General features: G+C 33.5%; 1 protein-coding gene and 1 pseudogene across 2 annotated transcripts; one reads left to right on the top strand and one right to left on the bottom strand.

The window, feature by feature from the left end:
• Positions 1-220: 220 nt before the first annotated feature.
• On the top strand, positions 221-3,755 carry LOC120147945 (probable GMP synthase [glutamine-hydrolyzing]). 2 transcript variants are annotated; one of them, XM_039161173.1, is made up of 7 exons: positions 221-648; positions 751-966; positions 1,193-1,694; positions 2,250-2,307; positions 2,431-2,514; positions 2,593-2,734; positions 3,060-3,755. In XM_039161173.1, exons 3-7 carry the CDS (start codon positions 1,205-1,207, stop codon positions 3,420-3,422), a joined length of 1,137 nt encoding a protein of 378 aa, XP_039017104.1. In that variant the 5' UTR covers positions 221-648; positions 751-966; positions 1,193-1,204; the 3' UTR covers positions 3,423-3,755. The 2 variants fall into 2 exon arrangements, with proteins under 2 accessions (XP_039017104.1, XP_039017103.1); XM_039161172.1 differs by having other exon boundaries at positions 751-1,694.
• Positions 3,756-4,405: 650 nt separating this feature from the next.
• Positions 4,406-6,762, bottom strand: LOC120147905 (annotated as a pseudogene).
• Between the last annotated feature and the right edge of the window lie 7,503 nt (positions 6,763-14,265).

The raw sequence follows: 14,265 nt of genomic DNA, 5'->3' as shown, positions 1-14,265 counted from the left end.
AATAAGAACAATTTGGTAAAATATATATTAAAATAATCTTTTATTATTTTAACCAAACACTGTAATCTTACATTTATGCTAAACGAACTAAACATAAAATACAATATTTTCATTAATCTTACTCTGTAGCCTCAATTCTTACGAGATGTAATGTTAAGGGAAGAAATGAAGCTCATAAAAGCAATGTTTTTCAAGAAAAAAGTGTAAGATAAAAGTCCCAAGAAGTAACCGGGAATAGCAGGTAACAAACAGGTTACTAAATGAAAATACTGTAAATAAAAGGCCAATCTTTTATTTTCTCTCTCTTCCACGCTTTGGCTTCTTTTCTTCACTTTAGTCTCTGAATTCCAGATATAATTGTAATTTAGAGTATACATCCAATTCTCATAGATCGAACCCATTTTTTGTTGTTTCTCTTCGACTCTCTGATCGAATTTTCTGGGTCACTATCCCTCATTTTCTCGGGAGAAGGGAAAGAGGAAGAAAGTATGGAATTGGCAGCAAATGTGTCGGCTTTTTTCGTAGATGAGTGACTGAAACAACACATTCAGAAACAAAATACTACAAATTCTTTTGAGATGATTGAAATGAGTAGCTCTCTCTCGGTCTCGTTTTTCACAAGCAGAATGGAATCTCTGTATTATCGAGGTTCAATTTGTGTTCTTTTTGTTTTTTCTTAGCTTTAAAGTCTGAACCTTTAGCTCCTGCATCTTAAAACTGATCTCATTTTTTGTTTGTGTTGATTTTTAGGGTTTTCGAGCTGATTTTTGAAGACTTTGAGGGTAAATGAAATGTGGCTTTCGCGTGGTAATGAGAGATAGCTCTGTGGGTTTTTGAGGATTTGAGTTAGCTTAAGAGTGGGTGGTGGAATTGTAAATTGGAGGAAGTTTTTTGGGGGTGAAATTGACGAAAAGCTGAGATCTGTTTTGAAAGCTTTTAAAGGAGTGGTTGATGATTATGTGTACTGTAAGTTAAAAATATCTATGCAATTGTGTTTGAAGTGGTTTAAGCTTTGTGTTTATGTGGAATATGATGAATTTACTGGATTTCATTAGCGAGTTTTGATAATTTTGAGGGTTGTTTAGGCATGTTGAGAACTGGACTGAACTAAAGAGCTGATAAAGTGAGATCTTATATTTGCTTTGAGGTTTATAAAAAGTTGATATCTCTAAAATTAGTCTTGTTTTCTTAGATTTCTTAGTCCATGTCTGGTGCTCCGAGATTGAGGTCCATGAATACGGCTGATTCCGAGCCAAGGCCCGTATTGGGACCTGCAGGGAACAAGGCATGTAGATTGAGTTCAAGAAAACCAACTTCAAAGCCATTAAGAAAGATTGAAAAGTGTCCAGCTGAGGCCACTTTAGCAGAGGAGAAAAATGGTCTTCCATCGCCTAAAGTTAATTCTCTTTCCCCAAAATACCTTTCTGTTAGTGTTCCTTCAGTGCTACGCCGCCACGAACAGTTATTACATTCTAATTTATCACTAAATGCCTCGTGCTCCTCCGATGCTTCCACGGATTCATATCACAGTAAAGCATCTACTGGTGGTAGGTTGATTCGGTCAAATAGTGACAGAACTAGGAGGAAGCCGTACTTGTCAAGTCCAAGGAGTGTTGTTTCTGATGGTGGTCTGGATTCGCCGCCCGTAGGTTCACATCAGAGGAAGAGATGTGCTTGGGTGACACCAAATACAGGTGTGTTGTTGTGGCCTCTAATTCCTCACTGTGTTATGATTGATTTATATGTTGTGTTTAACATTTTCTTCCGGTTTCCCTAAGTATTAGAGTAGAGAAAATTCCCTGCACTAAGAACATCTTCTGTATTGTTTATACCTTTCAAGTCCTTCAATCCCAAAACTGTAGCATTAGGTTAGTTTCGATTAATACGGTCATAGGAATGACAAAGGGTCAGCATCTAGCCAAATGAACCAACCAGGGTGGTGACTTTCATTACGATCGACAAACTTTATTGTTTTTGTAGGATTTTATTATGATTTAAATCAAGCAATAGGCTAAGTTGCCTTGGAATTTTATCTTTCCGACTTCATCTCAATCCGTTTGCTCGATATCATTACGTTTGAGACAGTTGCTACCAAGTACATGATATGACATTAATATCATAAATGCAAATTGGTTATGCATTCTTATGTTCAATCATCATATTCAAAAATGAAAGACTGTCAGATCCAATGCTTTAATTTGCTCCCATTTCATGTTTTTTGTTGACATAGTTTTGTTTGTTGGGATCAGATCCGATTTATGTTGCTTTCCATGATGAAGAGTGGGGAGTTCCGGTACATGATGACAAGTATGTGATCTCAATATTAGTGCCTGCATCTGGTTGTTGTTGATTAAATGATTACCTCTGATAAAAAAAAAAGGCATTTCATTGAATTTGAGTAGTTTGCTTGAAATTATTGCTCATATGCAGGAAATTGTTTGAGCTGCTTGTACTTGCGGGTGCATTGTCTGAACTTACATGGCCGGCTATCCTAAGCAAAAGACACATCTTTAGGTAATTTTTCCCACACAGAATTTCGATCTTACTTAAGTTGAATAACCAAACTCATTTCCGAAAGTTTGTCTTATGCAGAGAAAGTTTTGCGGATTTTGATCCAGTTGCCGTATCGAAACTGAATGAAAAGAAGTTAATAGCACCTGGTAGTAAGGCAAGCTCCTTGTTATCGGAAATAAAGCTGCGTGGTATCGTCGAGAACGCACGCCGAATGTCTAAGGTAGATAAATTCTCTTTCTTATTTGCACCATTTTTAAACCTTGGTAGCAACTTAGCATGAAAATAGTGCTCCCAAAATCATTTGTAAGCAGCACTTGCTAATAACAGTATTATTTACAATTTGATCATACATATCTATTTTATGCATTTAATTATTCCTATCCATTAGATGCCAGCATGATTAGCTGGCAAAATCTCAAGTCATCACTCCCCATCATGAACTGGTAGCCCTCTTTTGCTCAAGTAAAAAGGTACCATAATTGCACTATCCATAGTGGCAATGATTATCAACACAACTAACTTTTTGCAGGTTTTGATGATGCCAGGTTATAGATGAGTTCGGATCATTCGACAAGTATATCTGGAGCTTTGTTAACCACAAGCCTACCGTTAACAGATTCAGATATCCTCGTCAGGTTCCGGTTAAAACTCCGAAAGCAGATGTCATAAGCAAAGATTTGGTAAGAAGGGGTTTTCGAAGTGTGGGGTCAACAGTCATCTACTCTTTCATGCAAGTGGCCGGAATAACAAACGACCATCTCACCAGTTGTTTCAGATTCCAGGACTGTATAAACACATCAGAAGGAAAAGAAGCAACTGGGACCAAAGATATTCCCGAAGAGGAAAAAACTGATAACATGATTGAATCAGAATTATCAATAGCTATCGATGAATTGAGTTTCTTTTAGGAATGATATTGGCATCCGGAAGATGACGCTCCAGGTTCGATCATCAGTTTTATCCCATTGACTGATTCACTGCTCTTTTGTGTAGTAACTAAGGTGGTTTGTGTATAAAATTTCATGAACAACTATGCATACTGAATTTTCTAGATTGTAGATCAAAAGTAAACTAAATTTAACCAATGAATGTGCTGCTTGACTGGGCCTCTGTCGTGGAAGTCTTAAAATATGTACAATTTTCTTGTCCCTTGTATAGTTAAAAAGGTTAGTAATTAGAGATGATGTTTTAACATGCCAGACCCCAGCAGCAGGAAACCAGATTTGCCACCGGATCTGTCCCTAACAGATTCTTGACTAATAATAAGCGGGGATTGGTCGAGTGTGGATCGATTTTATTTGTTAACCCTGTAAGTTGTTGGGACAGCTAAACCTACATGTACAAATCCCATTTCCTTTAAATGAATGGCAATAATGGTTAGTGGCAAAATGTTATTACGTCCTGGAAGGACCTTGTGGAAGGACTCCATCCAAAAGGGCATGCTTCTATTGTACCCAATATCACAAATGATGTAGGGTCCCACTGTTTCCTACTGTTACTGACATAATAATGTCTTGATGGATGTTGTCTGAAGACGGCTAGAATACTTCCAAACTCTAGCTATTTATCCGACTATGCTTTGAACTAGATCTGATTGGTAACCACTAAATTTTTTCTTGCAAACATAAAGTCTTATAAAGGGATTTGCATCGACTAATATCAATTATCATCTCATCAAACCATACATATCTAAAGTTTGGGTCAAAGCCACAAAAAGGTAGAGATATTTTCTGTGTATTTTTTAATTAAATCAGATATGCATAGCTAATCTCTTGAATGATGTAGTTGTAACCCTTTAACCCAACAAATATGCATGGCTGAGCTAAGCTCTAAAAACCCAGCTCAGGTAACATAAAAAGAAAAGGACAAATTGAAACATGATTCCAATTAAGGTGACAAGAAAGGGTTGCCAATCAAATCTATATTGTTTCCACGACTATAATAACCTTGTTCCTACTAGATTGAGAGGGGATACAACAGAAAAGCATACATCAATGCTCAAGGAAAACTAAAAAATAAGAAAATCAAACTTGACCATTCAGTATTTATACAGACATGCTTGATATTAACAACTCAAAAGCACGGTTTGATTTCAAATCCAATAATCAGAAGCGTTCGAGCTGATTCAATTGCCTTCTCACCTCCTAGATCTAGGGCCTCACCAGTTAATTCACCTTCTGTACCTACTGACCACTGGGTTGATGTAACTTGGCTTTGCCCTTAATCGGTTTTTATTAGTTGTAAGTTGTTCATAGAAGCAGGTGCAGCAGCGGCAACAAAGAGGAGCATTTGGTTGGCCACGTCGCTTCTTGGGTACAGGCATGTCATGATCATGAACACCTTTATTTGTTATAATGACAGCATTTTTATTATCTACAGCTGTCTCAATATGCTTACGTACACAGGACACCCGGCAGAAGTGCATCTATAGTAGTTCCTAGAAAACATTCATCACTAAAAAAATAAGAATATATCCAATAGAATGGATACAGGCTCGAGTAAATTGGCACATAATAATCGAGTTAAGGAATGAACTTGGAAGGACCAAATTGGTGAAGCAGAGAATTAACAAATAAAAGCAGAATAAATGCTGGCTCTCGAACAATAGCCTAAGAGTTGGTTCAGAACAGTTATAGATGCAGCACTCACAAAAATTGTTAAACAAATGAACCAGGCATCAATGCAAAGCACTGTAAAAGGTGTTGAGAGCAAAAGCAAGGACAAAGGCCACTGGAAATTCCGGAAAACCTCTACAATACAAATGAATGGTTTTTCTAATATTTCAATAAAACAAAGACATGTAGTAAAAATTGAGGGTTGGGTCACATACCACAGACACATAAATGAAGCAAGCTACCATAACGTAAAAATTACAATGGAAAAAAAAGTTGAGTAGTCATATGGATTGGGTAATGGTTTAAATGGATAATAAGAAAAAAAAATGAGAAGTGAACAGGCACCTGGGATTAGAATTTCCTTTCACCATTTTCTGCCCATATTTCAGCCATCTGTATCCATCTCATGAGATCCCTGCATCACCAGCTGCATGCACAACAAACCTAGGTTTCTTCCAAGATTTAAGGACAGAATCAGAACAAACAGCATTGCTTTTCTTCATCCTGATTATCAAAGAGAATAAGAAACTATTGAAACGAGACTCACGGATTGGATGCATTTACATATATGTATCTATATCGTGAAGCAAAAGAAAACAAAGGCAAAGAAAAGCTAACAGGAATGCATGCCTTTTTTTTTTTAGCTCGGGTTCACTATTAAGCTCTTCCTTCACTTGCACATTGTCATTCCCATCAGAGCCACTTGAACATGGTATTTTTCTTTCAGGATTCACAGTTGTTTCTGGTACAGATTCTTTGGAGGATGTGGATGGATCAGAACCATTAAGTACTCTGATGGGCTGGGATGTAACAATATTGTGTGAAGCACGTGCAGCGGCGGACACTTACTTTCCCTAGCCGGGTTATTTTTCCGTGGTAGTTCATGACTATGCATGCCTTTATTAACAATCTCTATTACATGGCCAATGTGATCCGAGCATTCCATCTTTTTGGCCTGACAATCAGAGAATGTGCATTTGTAATAACTTCGAGAACCTTTAGGACTTTTCACTTGCTTCTGACCATATTTCCTCCATTTGTAACCATCAGATGCAGGTCTCTTCACAATGGGAACAACAGATGCCATTTTAAGATTATAAGATCTTTGCTGGTTTGCTTCTGCCGCAGATGCAACATTAACTTTCTGATCTGAAAGGCTTTGTTCTTGTAGAGGTGGAGTGGGAGCAGATGATATACCTTGTGTAACAGAAGTTGGTGATAGTTGTGCCAAATAAGTCGGAGAAACAAATGATTGAAGTTGATTTTGTGTAGAACCTTCAGCACTCTGGACGGTCGAAGTGGTGGAAACTTCCCAGTGAGCTGTGACAACTTTCTCCTAAGAAATTAAACCAAGATGAACTCCATTAAAATAACAATTTAATCACAGAGCAATTTGAGTGTGGATGTCCTTTTCTCATTTCAGGCATTTTTATAATTTGTTCCATCTGAGAGGAACTCAAATGGTAAGACAAGCAGATTCGAGAAAAATTTAAGTCCATATAGATCTTTTGACATCGATGCACTTGTTTCGAAGAATTGATTCAATGATCTATTTTTCCCCTGAAAATTCTGCAGGGAAAAGAATACACAAATTATATTAAAGATACTGGGAGTTTACTTCAGAGACAGCCATAGCAATAATATCAGGACAAGTCGACTCAAAGAAAAGAGCACCACAAGTTCTAGGAGCCCAACTAGAAGAGGAAGAAGAAGAACATAAATAATAACTAAAAGAGTAAAAATCAACAGAATTTGAAGATATAAGTGCCAGAGCTCTGGCAAGGATTATCAAATGTTCTCAGGAAATGATTCTGCGTTCTCTTCCCCATTTGCCACTGAAGTTGATGTAGCCTTATACTTTTGCCCCCCCTTTTTACATTTCAAGTTAAATTCAATCATTGTGTTTACAATCAATAACCCACAAGTTTCCAATAAATTTCCATTAATAAGTTCTATTGGGTTCTAAAGATGACAACTTTTAACAACGAAACAACAGACTTCATATGAGGTCCTACTGCATCCTATAATTCAACTATACAGAACCATAGGGGTGTATTAGCTGGCTACGTGTGCAACCTAAGATGATCAACAACATTAAAAAAAAAATGAATCCTTAACTAACAGTCATTATTACAAGCTAACCTTAAATTCAATTCCTTCCTTTGGTTCCGAGTTAGAATTCACCTGTAACCCTGAGAGATCACCATATACTCCCTCACTACAATGCGAACATTTTTCTTAGAATTAAAAAGGAGCTTACTTTATTGAGAATTAGGAGAAAATAACATTTTTTCCATAAAACACACTTAAAAAAGATCTTACCCTCAGAACGATCATCAGTCGCTAGAGTTTTCAATTGAAAATCTTTCAATCCAGCATCACTCGAAAGCGCCGCTCCAGCACCGTCTGACTCAGTGACTCGACTCAGCTCCATCATATAAAATTTTAAATTATTAAGATAATTTATTATTAGGTATAAGATCTTATTTCACAGTATATATATATATATATTTTTAAAAATTATGTGAAAATAAATTACTGAGGTTAATAATAAAAATAGATAATATTTACTTAAAAAATAAAAAAATAACAAAAGAAATATTATTATTTGTATAATTATTTTTTATAAAAATTATATATATTTATTAAAATTATTGAATAATATCAGTATTAAAATAAAAAATATTATTCTTACTAAAAGTTATGAGTTATAAACATTACTAAAAAAATTAGTAAAATAGGAGTCATAATTTTTATAATATTTAATTTAAACTAATTGATTTATAAATTTTAACAATATTATAAATAATAAGAAAATAATGCATAAAATAATATAAAAAAAATTAAATTTCAATATATTTAAATGAAGGTAACATCCGACTTAGAAAATGAAGAAAATTATAGATAAATTTAAATGATTAATTAAAAAAAATAAAAGGCTCATACCCTTTGTACATCAAAATCGAGGTCCAAGTTTGCTTCATTATTTTATTTGTTTTTTCAATCATAAATGGTTTAATTATATTATATATTCTAATTATAAACATAAAAATATGATGATTTAAATATCTGTAAAAAATAAAATTTTGAGCATACATTAATACAAATATATAAATGAAGCTCATCTCAAAATTCAAAAACCCTAACGGGCTGTTTGATTCACGGCATATGGGATTACCAGGGGAATGGAATCTTCATTCCCTCGTTTGGTTGGCCAGCATTCCCAGCTCATGGTAATCTTTTATTACCAACAGTAGATTTTGTGGGGTATATTACCGGGAATGTGATTACCCCTTCCCTTAGATATTGTTCGATTACCGGTTTCTTGGACTAAAATGCCCTTAATTTTTTTTCTTAAAAAATATCATTCTTCAGTGGTTGAATAATAAAAATTCTACGAAGGTTAAATTACAAATTTATCCTTAAACTATTTTAGATTTACAAAAAATGTCAATAATTAGAATTTTATATGAAGTTCAGGGGTTAAAATAAAATTTTACCCTTTCATTAAACCTATTTATCTTTTCAATTTTGTAAAAAAATTATATAAATTTATTTTTTTTAAAAAAAAATATATAAATTAATTATAGTAATATTATAATAGAATTCAACTTGTTAAAAAACTAAATATATAATAAGGACAATTTGGTAAAATATACATTCCAATAATATTTGGTTCCGAGTCCGATGTGTCACATTGACTTTTCAAACGTTTTTCTTTTTCAAATTGATTAAAATTTAAATCTATAATTTAAGAAAATGAATACTCTACATTAATTAAAATCAATTGGTTTTACAAAACATATCAGAGCTTATATAATTCAAATATTTAGACTACATGCCAACTATATTCTATGTAACAAAATACATGTATTCAAATACATTTCTGATCTGAACTTTAGAAAGGAGAATCTAACATGACTTGCTCCCCTTAGCTTCTCCTCTTACTTCCAGAACCTACGTGTGAAACATTCACAAGCTAAGTTTATGACTTAGTGAGGCATATATAGCTTATGATGTAACTCTAACTTCTAACAATACATGAACATTAAATACAATAATATCATATCGAATCATATACCAATTCATACATATTCATGTACAATCATTTTCATTATTATAAATCTTATCATTAGTCCTTATTCCATTATCATTCATATTTCTTAGTCATTCTTAACCAAACAATACACACACAACAACTTATATTTTGTCATGCAATAATTATCCACTTGCACGTATATCATCATCCACATTTTTATCATCATCATACATTGTTATTATTAATCTTTTTAACATATGATCTTGTACTTATTATTTCTATATATCATATAACACACATATTTTTTCACAAAGAAGCACACAAAGCATCATATACTTCTTGTAACATGTTTCATAACACAAAGCATATAAATCGTATATAATGAATTTTATTGTTATTTCTTTATTAGCCTATGTACACATGTGAGAACTAAAGATATGTGAGTACATAGAGGTTGTGCACATATGATGTCATCACAACTCTTATAAGGGTCCACTGAGTGGCATGTGAATTTTATCCCGAATGACCTCTGTATACTATGTCCCAAAGGACCTGTGAAACCCTCGACTCTTGGCATGCCAATTATATCTCTAGCTCTCATGATACATAACATGGGAATTATCATTTATGTTTATCACATATGCACATGTACTCTTATACTTCTTGTCATATAGATCACATAACATTCTTGTATGTTCTCATAGCTCATTGACATATGTTATATATCACATATACTTATACTCACATAGTTCAATATCATTGAACTTAGTTCACTTTCTCATGTTATCACACAAGCATATAATCTTATATGTCCTATCAATACCATATAAGCTTACATATGTATTCATATATATTCTTTCATATAATCCATATAGTAATGTCATATACTTATATCACATAATAATTTCACCTGACTATATCTTATGTCCATTTCCATGCTTAAATCATATAACACCTAAGTCTTTCTTATATAGTTTATGCTACATATTCATATAGTCTTATATTATCCTATGGGTAAATGTTACTTATCTTATCTCATTTTCCCTTTATACCAGTTTACATGGTTTATTACACTAACCTATACAATAACATATAACATATATCACTATCCCACATTATTTAAATACTAGTTAAATCTATTTATTTAATTCACTTTCACATAACTCCTATAATCTTCTCATAGGGTTTTATAGTTCTTCATTCTATAACTCCTATATCATAATTTCCTTTAAGTATATAAAACTTTCCTATAATGCTTATCCTATAGGTTCGTATTATCATTTATGTTCATGTCCCCTAATTTATATACTATTCTCATATAGTCTTATAATTCATTATCTTATGATTTATATTTTGTTTTCTTAAGTCTTCTTATAGACATATATTTACATGACTCATCACTTATTCATAGCTTATATTACATTCTTATGTATCACATTTATCTTGTCACATGACTTACCTCTTATGATCATATAATTACATACCTTATTTTATATTCTCCTATTATCACATAATAGTATTTTACATAAATCATGTAGCACATACAAAACATATCAACACATATAGTCATGCATACATATAAATCATGTCATTCACATACTTATGTTCATGACTTCATGCACGAGACTTATAGGAAATAGACTTATCATAAGTCCAATTTCCATGCAATCCTATATCAAAATAAGATGCACTTTCATGGCCTCACTAGTCAATACCGATCTCTTATCTCTTTCTCGATGACTACTACTTGGTCGACACGTCCGAACTTTGCTCTTGATCGATCTCTACACGAATACACAATCTAATAATTATTGGGATTCGAATTACTTGAAAATATTCTTACTATTGCAAGCTAATCAAAGCACTAATCTCAAATTCCAACTCAAGTAGTATCGGTACTACAAGCACAGTACTGATACCTCCATGCTTGTAGTATCGATACCCCTCCAAGGTATCAATATCCAATTTTGATTTTGTCATCCTTATTTTCAAAATGGTATCAATACTTTCTAGATGGTATCGATACCCTTATTATCGATACTGCTCATTTGGTATCGATACCCCTTGAATAACTTACCAAATCTTTGCTTATGGTATCGATACCCATTCTTAGAGTATCGATACCCTCTCACCAATATTAACCATTTTCTCTTTGAATTATCAGTACTGGATGAACAATACCGATACCCCATGCCCAGAATTCATCTTTTAACTTGAAAATTCACTCATACTTACATATATCTTCCATTTATAACTCATTTCATATTACTAAACTCAAATATACTTCCTAAAACCATCTTATATCCATATTAAACATCATTATCTTCAATATCTCATTCAAATTATTGAAACCAAAAATCTCACTACATTTTCAACATGTTCTAATTTCATTTCTAACACTTTGAATTTCTTATTCTGACTGATGACAAGTCAAATTCAACTTAAAAATCCCTTTATTTCTTCTTAATCAATAATCCACTCAAAAACTCGTTGTACTTAATCTCTCATAACTCATCCATCTTTGAGTTTTTACTTATCTTTAAGCTTTCTTAAGCTTTTCTAACACCCAAAGACCAAAAGCCAAAATTAAAATTAAAGTTACAATTAGCTTGTAAGAACTCACATTTGAAATGAGCTCACGTGAAGAGGAGGAAGAAGAAGCTCTATTCTCCAGACTTTTCATTTCCTTTTTATTCACATTTCCACGTGGTTAATTGCTTATACAGGGAAAATAAAAATCTTTCCTTTGAAAAGACCAATTTACCCTTACTTCATCACATATTTACTAAACAATCCTTCAGAAAATATTCCCAAATAAGTCCCTAAACTTTTTAATCTTTTGAAATCATACCTCAAAGTTTCAAAACTTCCATTTTGGTCACTAGCCCTTATTTTGGGATGTTACACCCGGTCTAGGAGTTACAACTGAAACAAAATAGTCACACTGGCCCTAAAAATAATTTACAGACGAAAATTCATTTAGTAAACCATTTTATAAAAAAATATTTATCAAATGCGATATCAGAATAAACACATGCCACAATATAAAGAGGTTGAAAGCAAACATTTAACCTCACATAGTATAAATTAAGACTACTCCTCCTATAGTCAAATCGGTTGTACATATAGAAAATTTGAAAATAAAAACAGCAACAAAGTGAGCTACAAAGCCAGTATGTCCTCTAAATGCAAATAATAATTCAAACGTGATATAAGAATAACAAAATAATCAAGTAATAACAAAACCAAATATTTATCATCAAGAAATCATAAAGATTTCACCTCAACCTTACCTCTCGTCACAGATGAAGAGAATGGAAAATGTTACCTATTGAAGGAAACCTAAGATCTCCAAAGTAGATCCAGAGCGGAAAAATATAAATCAGAATGGAAGCGTTATCCTTCGGAGAGGAACCCGAGTTGAACTCCAAGAAAGAACTCATCAGAAATCAGAAACAGAACGGAGATATTACCCTCCATAGAGGATCCCAAACAGAAACAGAACGGGGATATAATCCCATACAGAACATATCAAGGAATAAATCCCATACAGAACATATTGGGGAAAAAATCTCATACTGAACAAATTAGAGAACAAATCCTATACATAACAGATCAGGGAACAAATCATATAATATATAGATCAGGGGAACAAATCTTATACAGGACAAATCGGGGACTATGCCCACACAAAATCAAGACGAGGATTTTTCTCTCCACAGAGAATCCTATACGGATATCTGAAATACATCAATATCTAAATAAATGGTAATGTCACAATATTCAGAAGTCGGATATGTCACACACATATATAAATATATATATACATAGTTCATGAACATATTTATAGATAACAACATATAACATCACATGTTAAACATATCAAACAGGTCAATGGGACACACCTATAGAAGCTAGGTCCCGCTGGGTGGAGACCTAAAAAAATAATACCCCTAAATGAATACGGATTCCAATATCTAACTAGAAATATACTACGAAATCACTAAATAGACTTACGTGTATCTCGAGATGAGCGGGCAGAATCGAACTGAGCAGAACGAGAGTGATCAGGGCCTATTGGAGTACAGTCCAGAAACAACATAGTACCTTCAGAAAATAACACTAGAAAGTGAGTCCCAAGTCTCACAATTTACTAAACATAATTATGACTTTATGCTATAAATGACTCAAAATAGGGCTTTTGGGTCAGAATTTGGTAAAACGGATTGCGAAAACGAATTTAGAACGTTGAAAAACATCATGATAACAATATTAAAAAAATTCAACTGTCAACAGTCAAAGTCAACTTTCAACGGTCAATGATCAATGGTCAAAGTTAACGAGTCGGGTCGAATCAGGTCAACAGGTTGAGACAGGTGTAGGGTCAAATCGGTTCAATCAGACCGGTTTAGGGCCCAGATCAATAGAACGAAGTCCACTCACGCAAAATATGAAAAATTACAGTGTCAGTTTCTTAAAAAGATTGACGGAGATAAGGTTTTTAATAAAACTCGAATCTTTTCCTCTTCCGAAAATGCTAATACCGGTATTGAACAATGAACCAAAGACATTGGATGAACAGGGTCGATGAGATGAACATAATGGTACTGAAAGTGTTGCACACCTTCACTCTTTTAGTGATAAATGAAAGAAAAACCAAAATAATGGGTAGTTGAGAGAGAAAGTTGAGAGAAAGAGAATGAGCGAGAATGTTTCAAAATGAGAAAACAAATCAGAAAAGAAATGAGAGATGGGTAATGGTGTTTACCAAAACTTTTGGGTAAACTATTACACTAGTCCACACACTTTTAAGAGCTCGCAAAAGGCCCATAAATTTTAAATGCCTTATAATTTAATCCTAATTTTAGGGATGTGACAACTCTCTCACCCTTAAGAAAATTTCGGTCTTGAAATTTTACATGACAGAAAAAGATGAGGGAATGACATCCTCACAGACTCCTGAGTCTTCCAAATAGCCTTCACATGGCTATAACTATTTTGAAATTGACAATAACTCAAGTTGATTTGCAACTATTAAAATAGCATAGAAGACGCAACGTATATGACCATACTAGGCCTCATACAGAATCGTCGAAA

This window comes from Hibiscus syriacus, unplaced genomic scaffold (assembly GCF_006381635.1).
Source record: "Hibiscus syriacus cultivar Baekdansim isolate YM2019G1 unplaced genomic scaffold, ASM638163v2 tig00110945_pilon, whole genome shotgun sequence".
Lineage (NCBI taxonomy): Eukaryota > Viridiplantae > Streptophyta > Magnoliopsida > Malvales > Malvaceae > Hibiscus > Hibiscus syriacus.
This window is presented reverse-complemented; position numbering and strand designations above follow the sequence as displayed.

What these genes read in the sequence shown, in the direction of transcription:
- LOC120147945 (XM_039161173.1), top strand. Translation starts at nt 1,205, where the DNA reads ATGTCTGGTGCTCCGAGATTGAGGTCCATGAATACGGCTGATTCCGAG. An exon ending in TTGGGTGACACCAAATACAG is followed by an intron (nt 1,695 to 2,249) that starts GTGTGTTGTTGT and finishes TGTTGGGATCAG; the next exon opens with ATCCGATTTATGTTGCTTTC. An exon ending in ACGCACGCCGAATGTCTAAG is followed by an intron (nt 2,735 to 3,059) that starts GTAGATAAATTC and finishes TGATGATGCCAG; the next exon opens with GTTATAGATGAGTTCGGATC.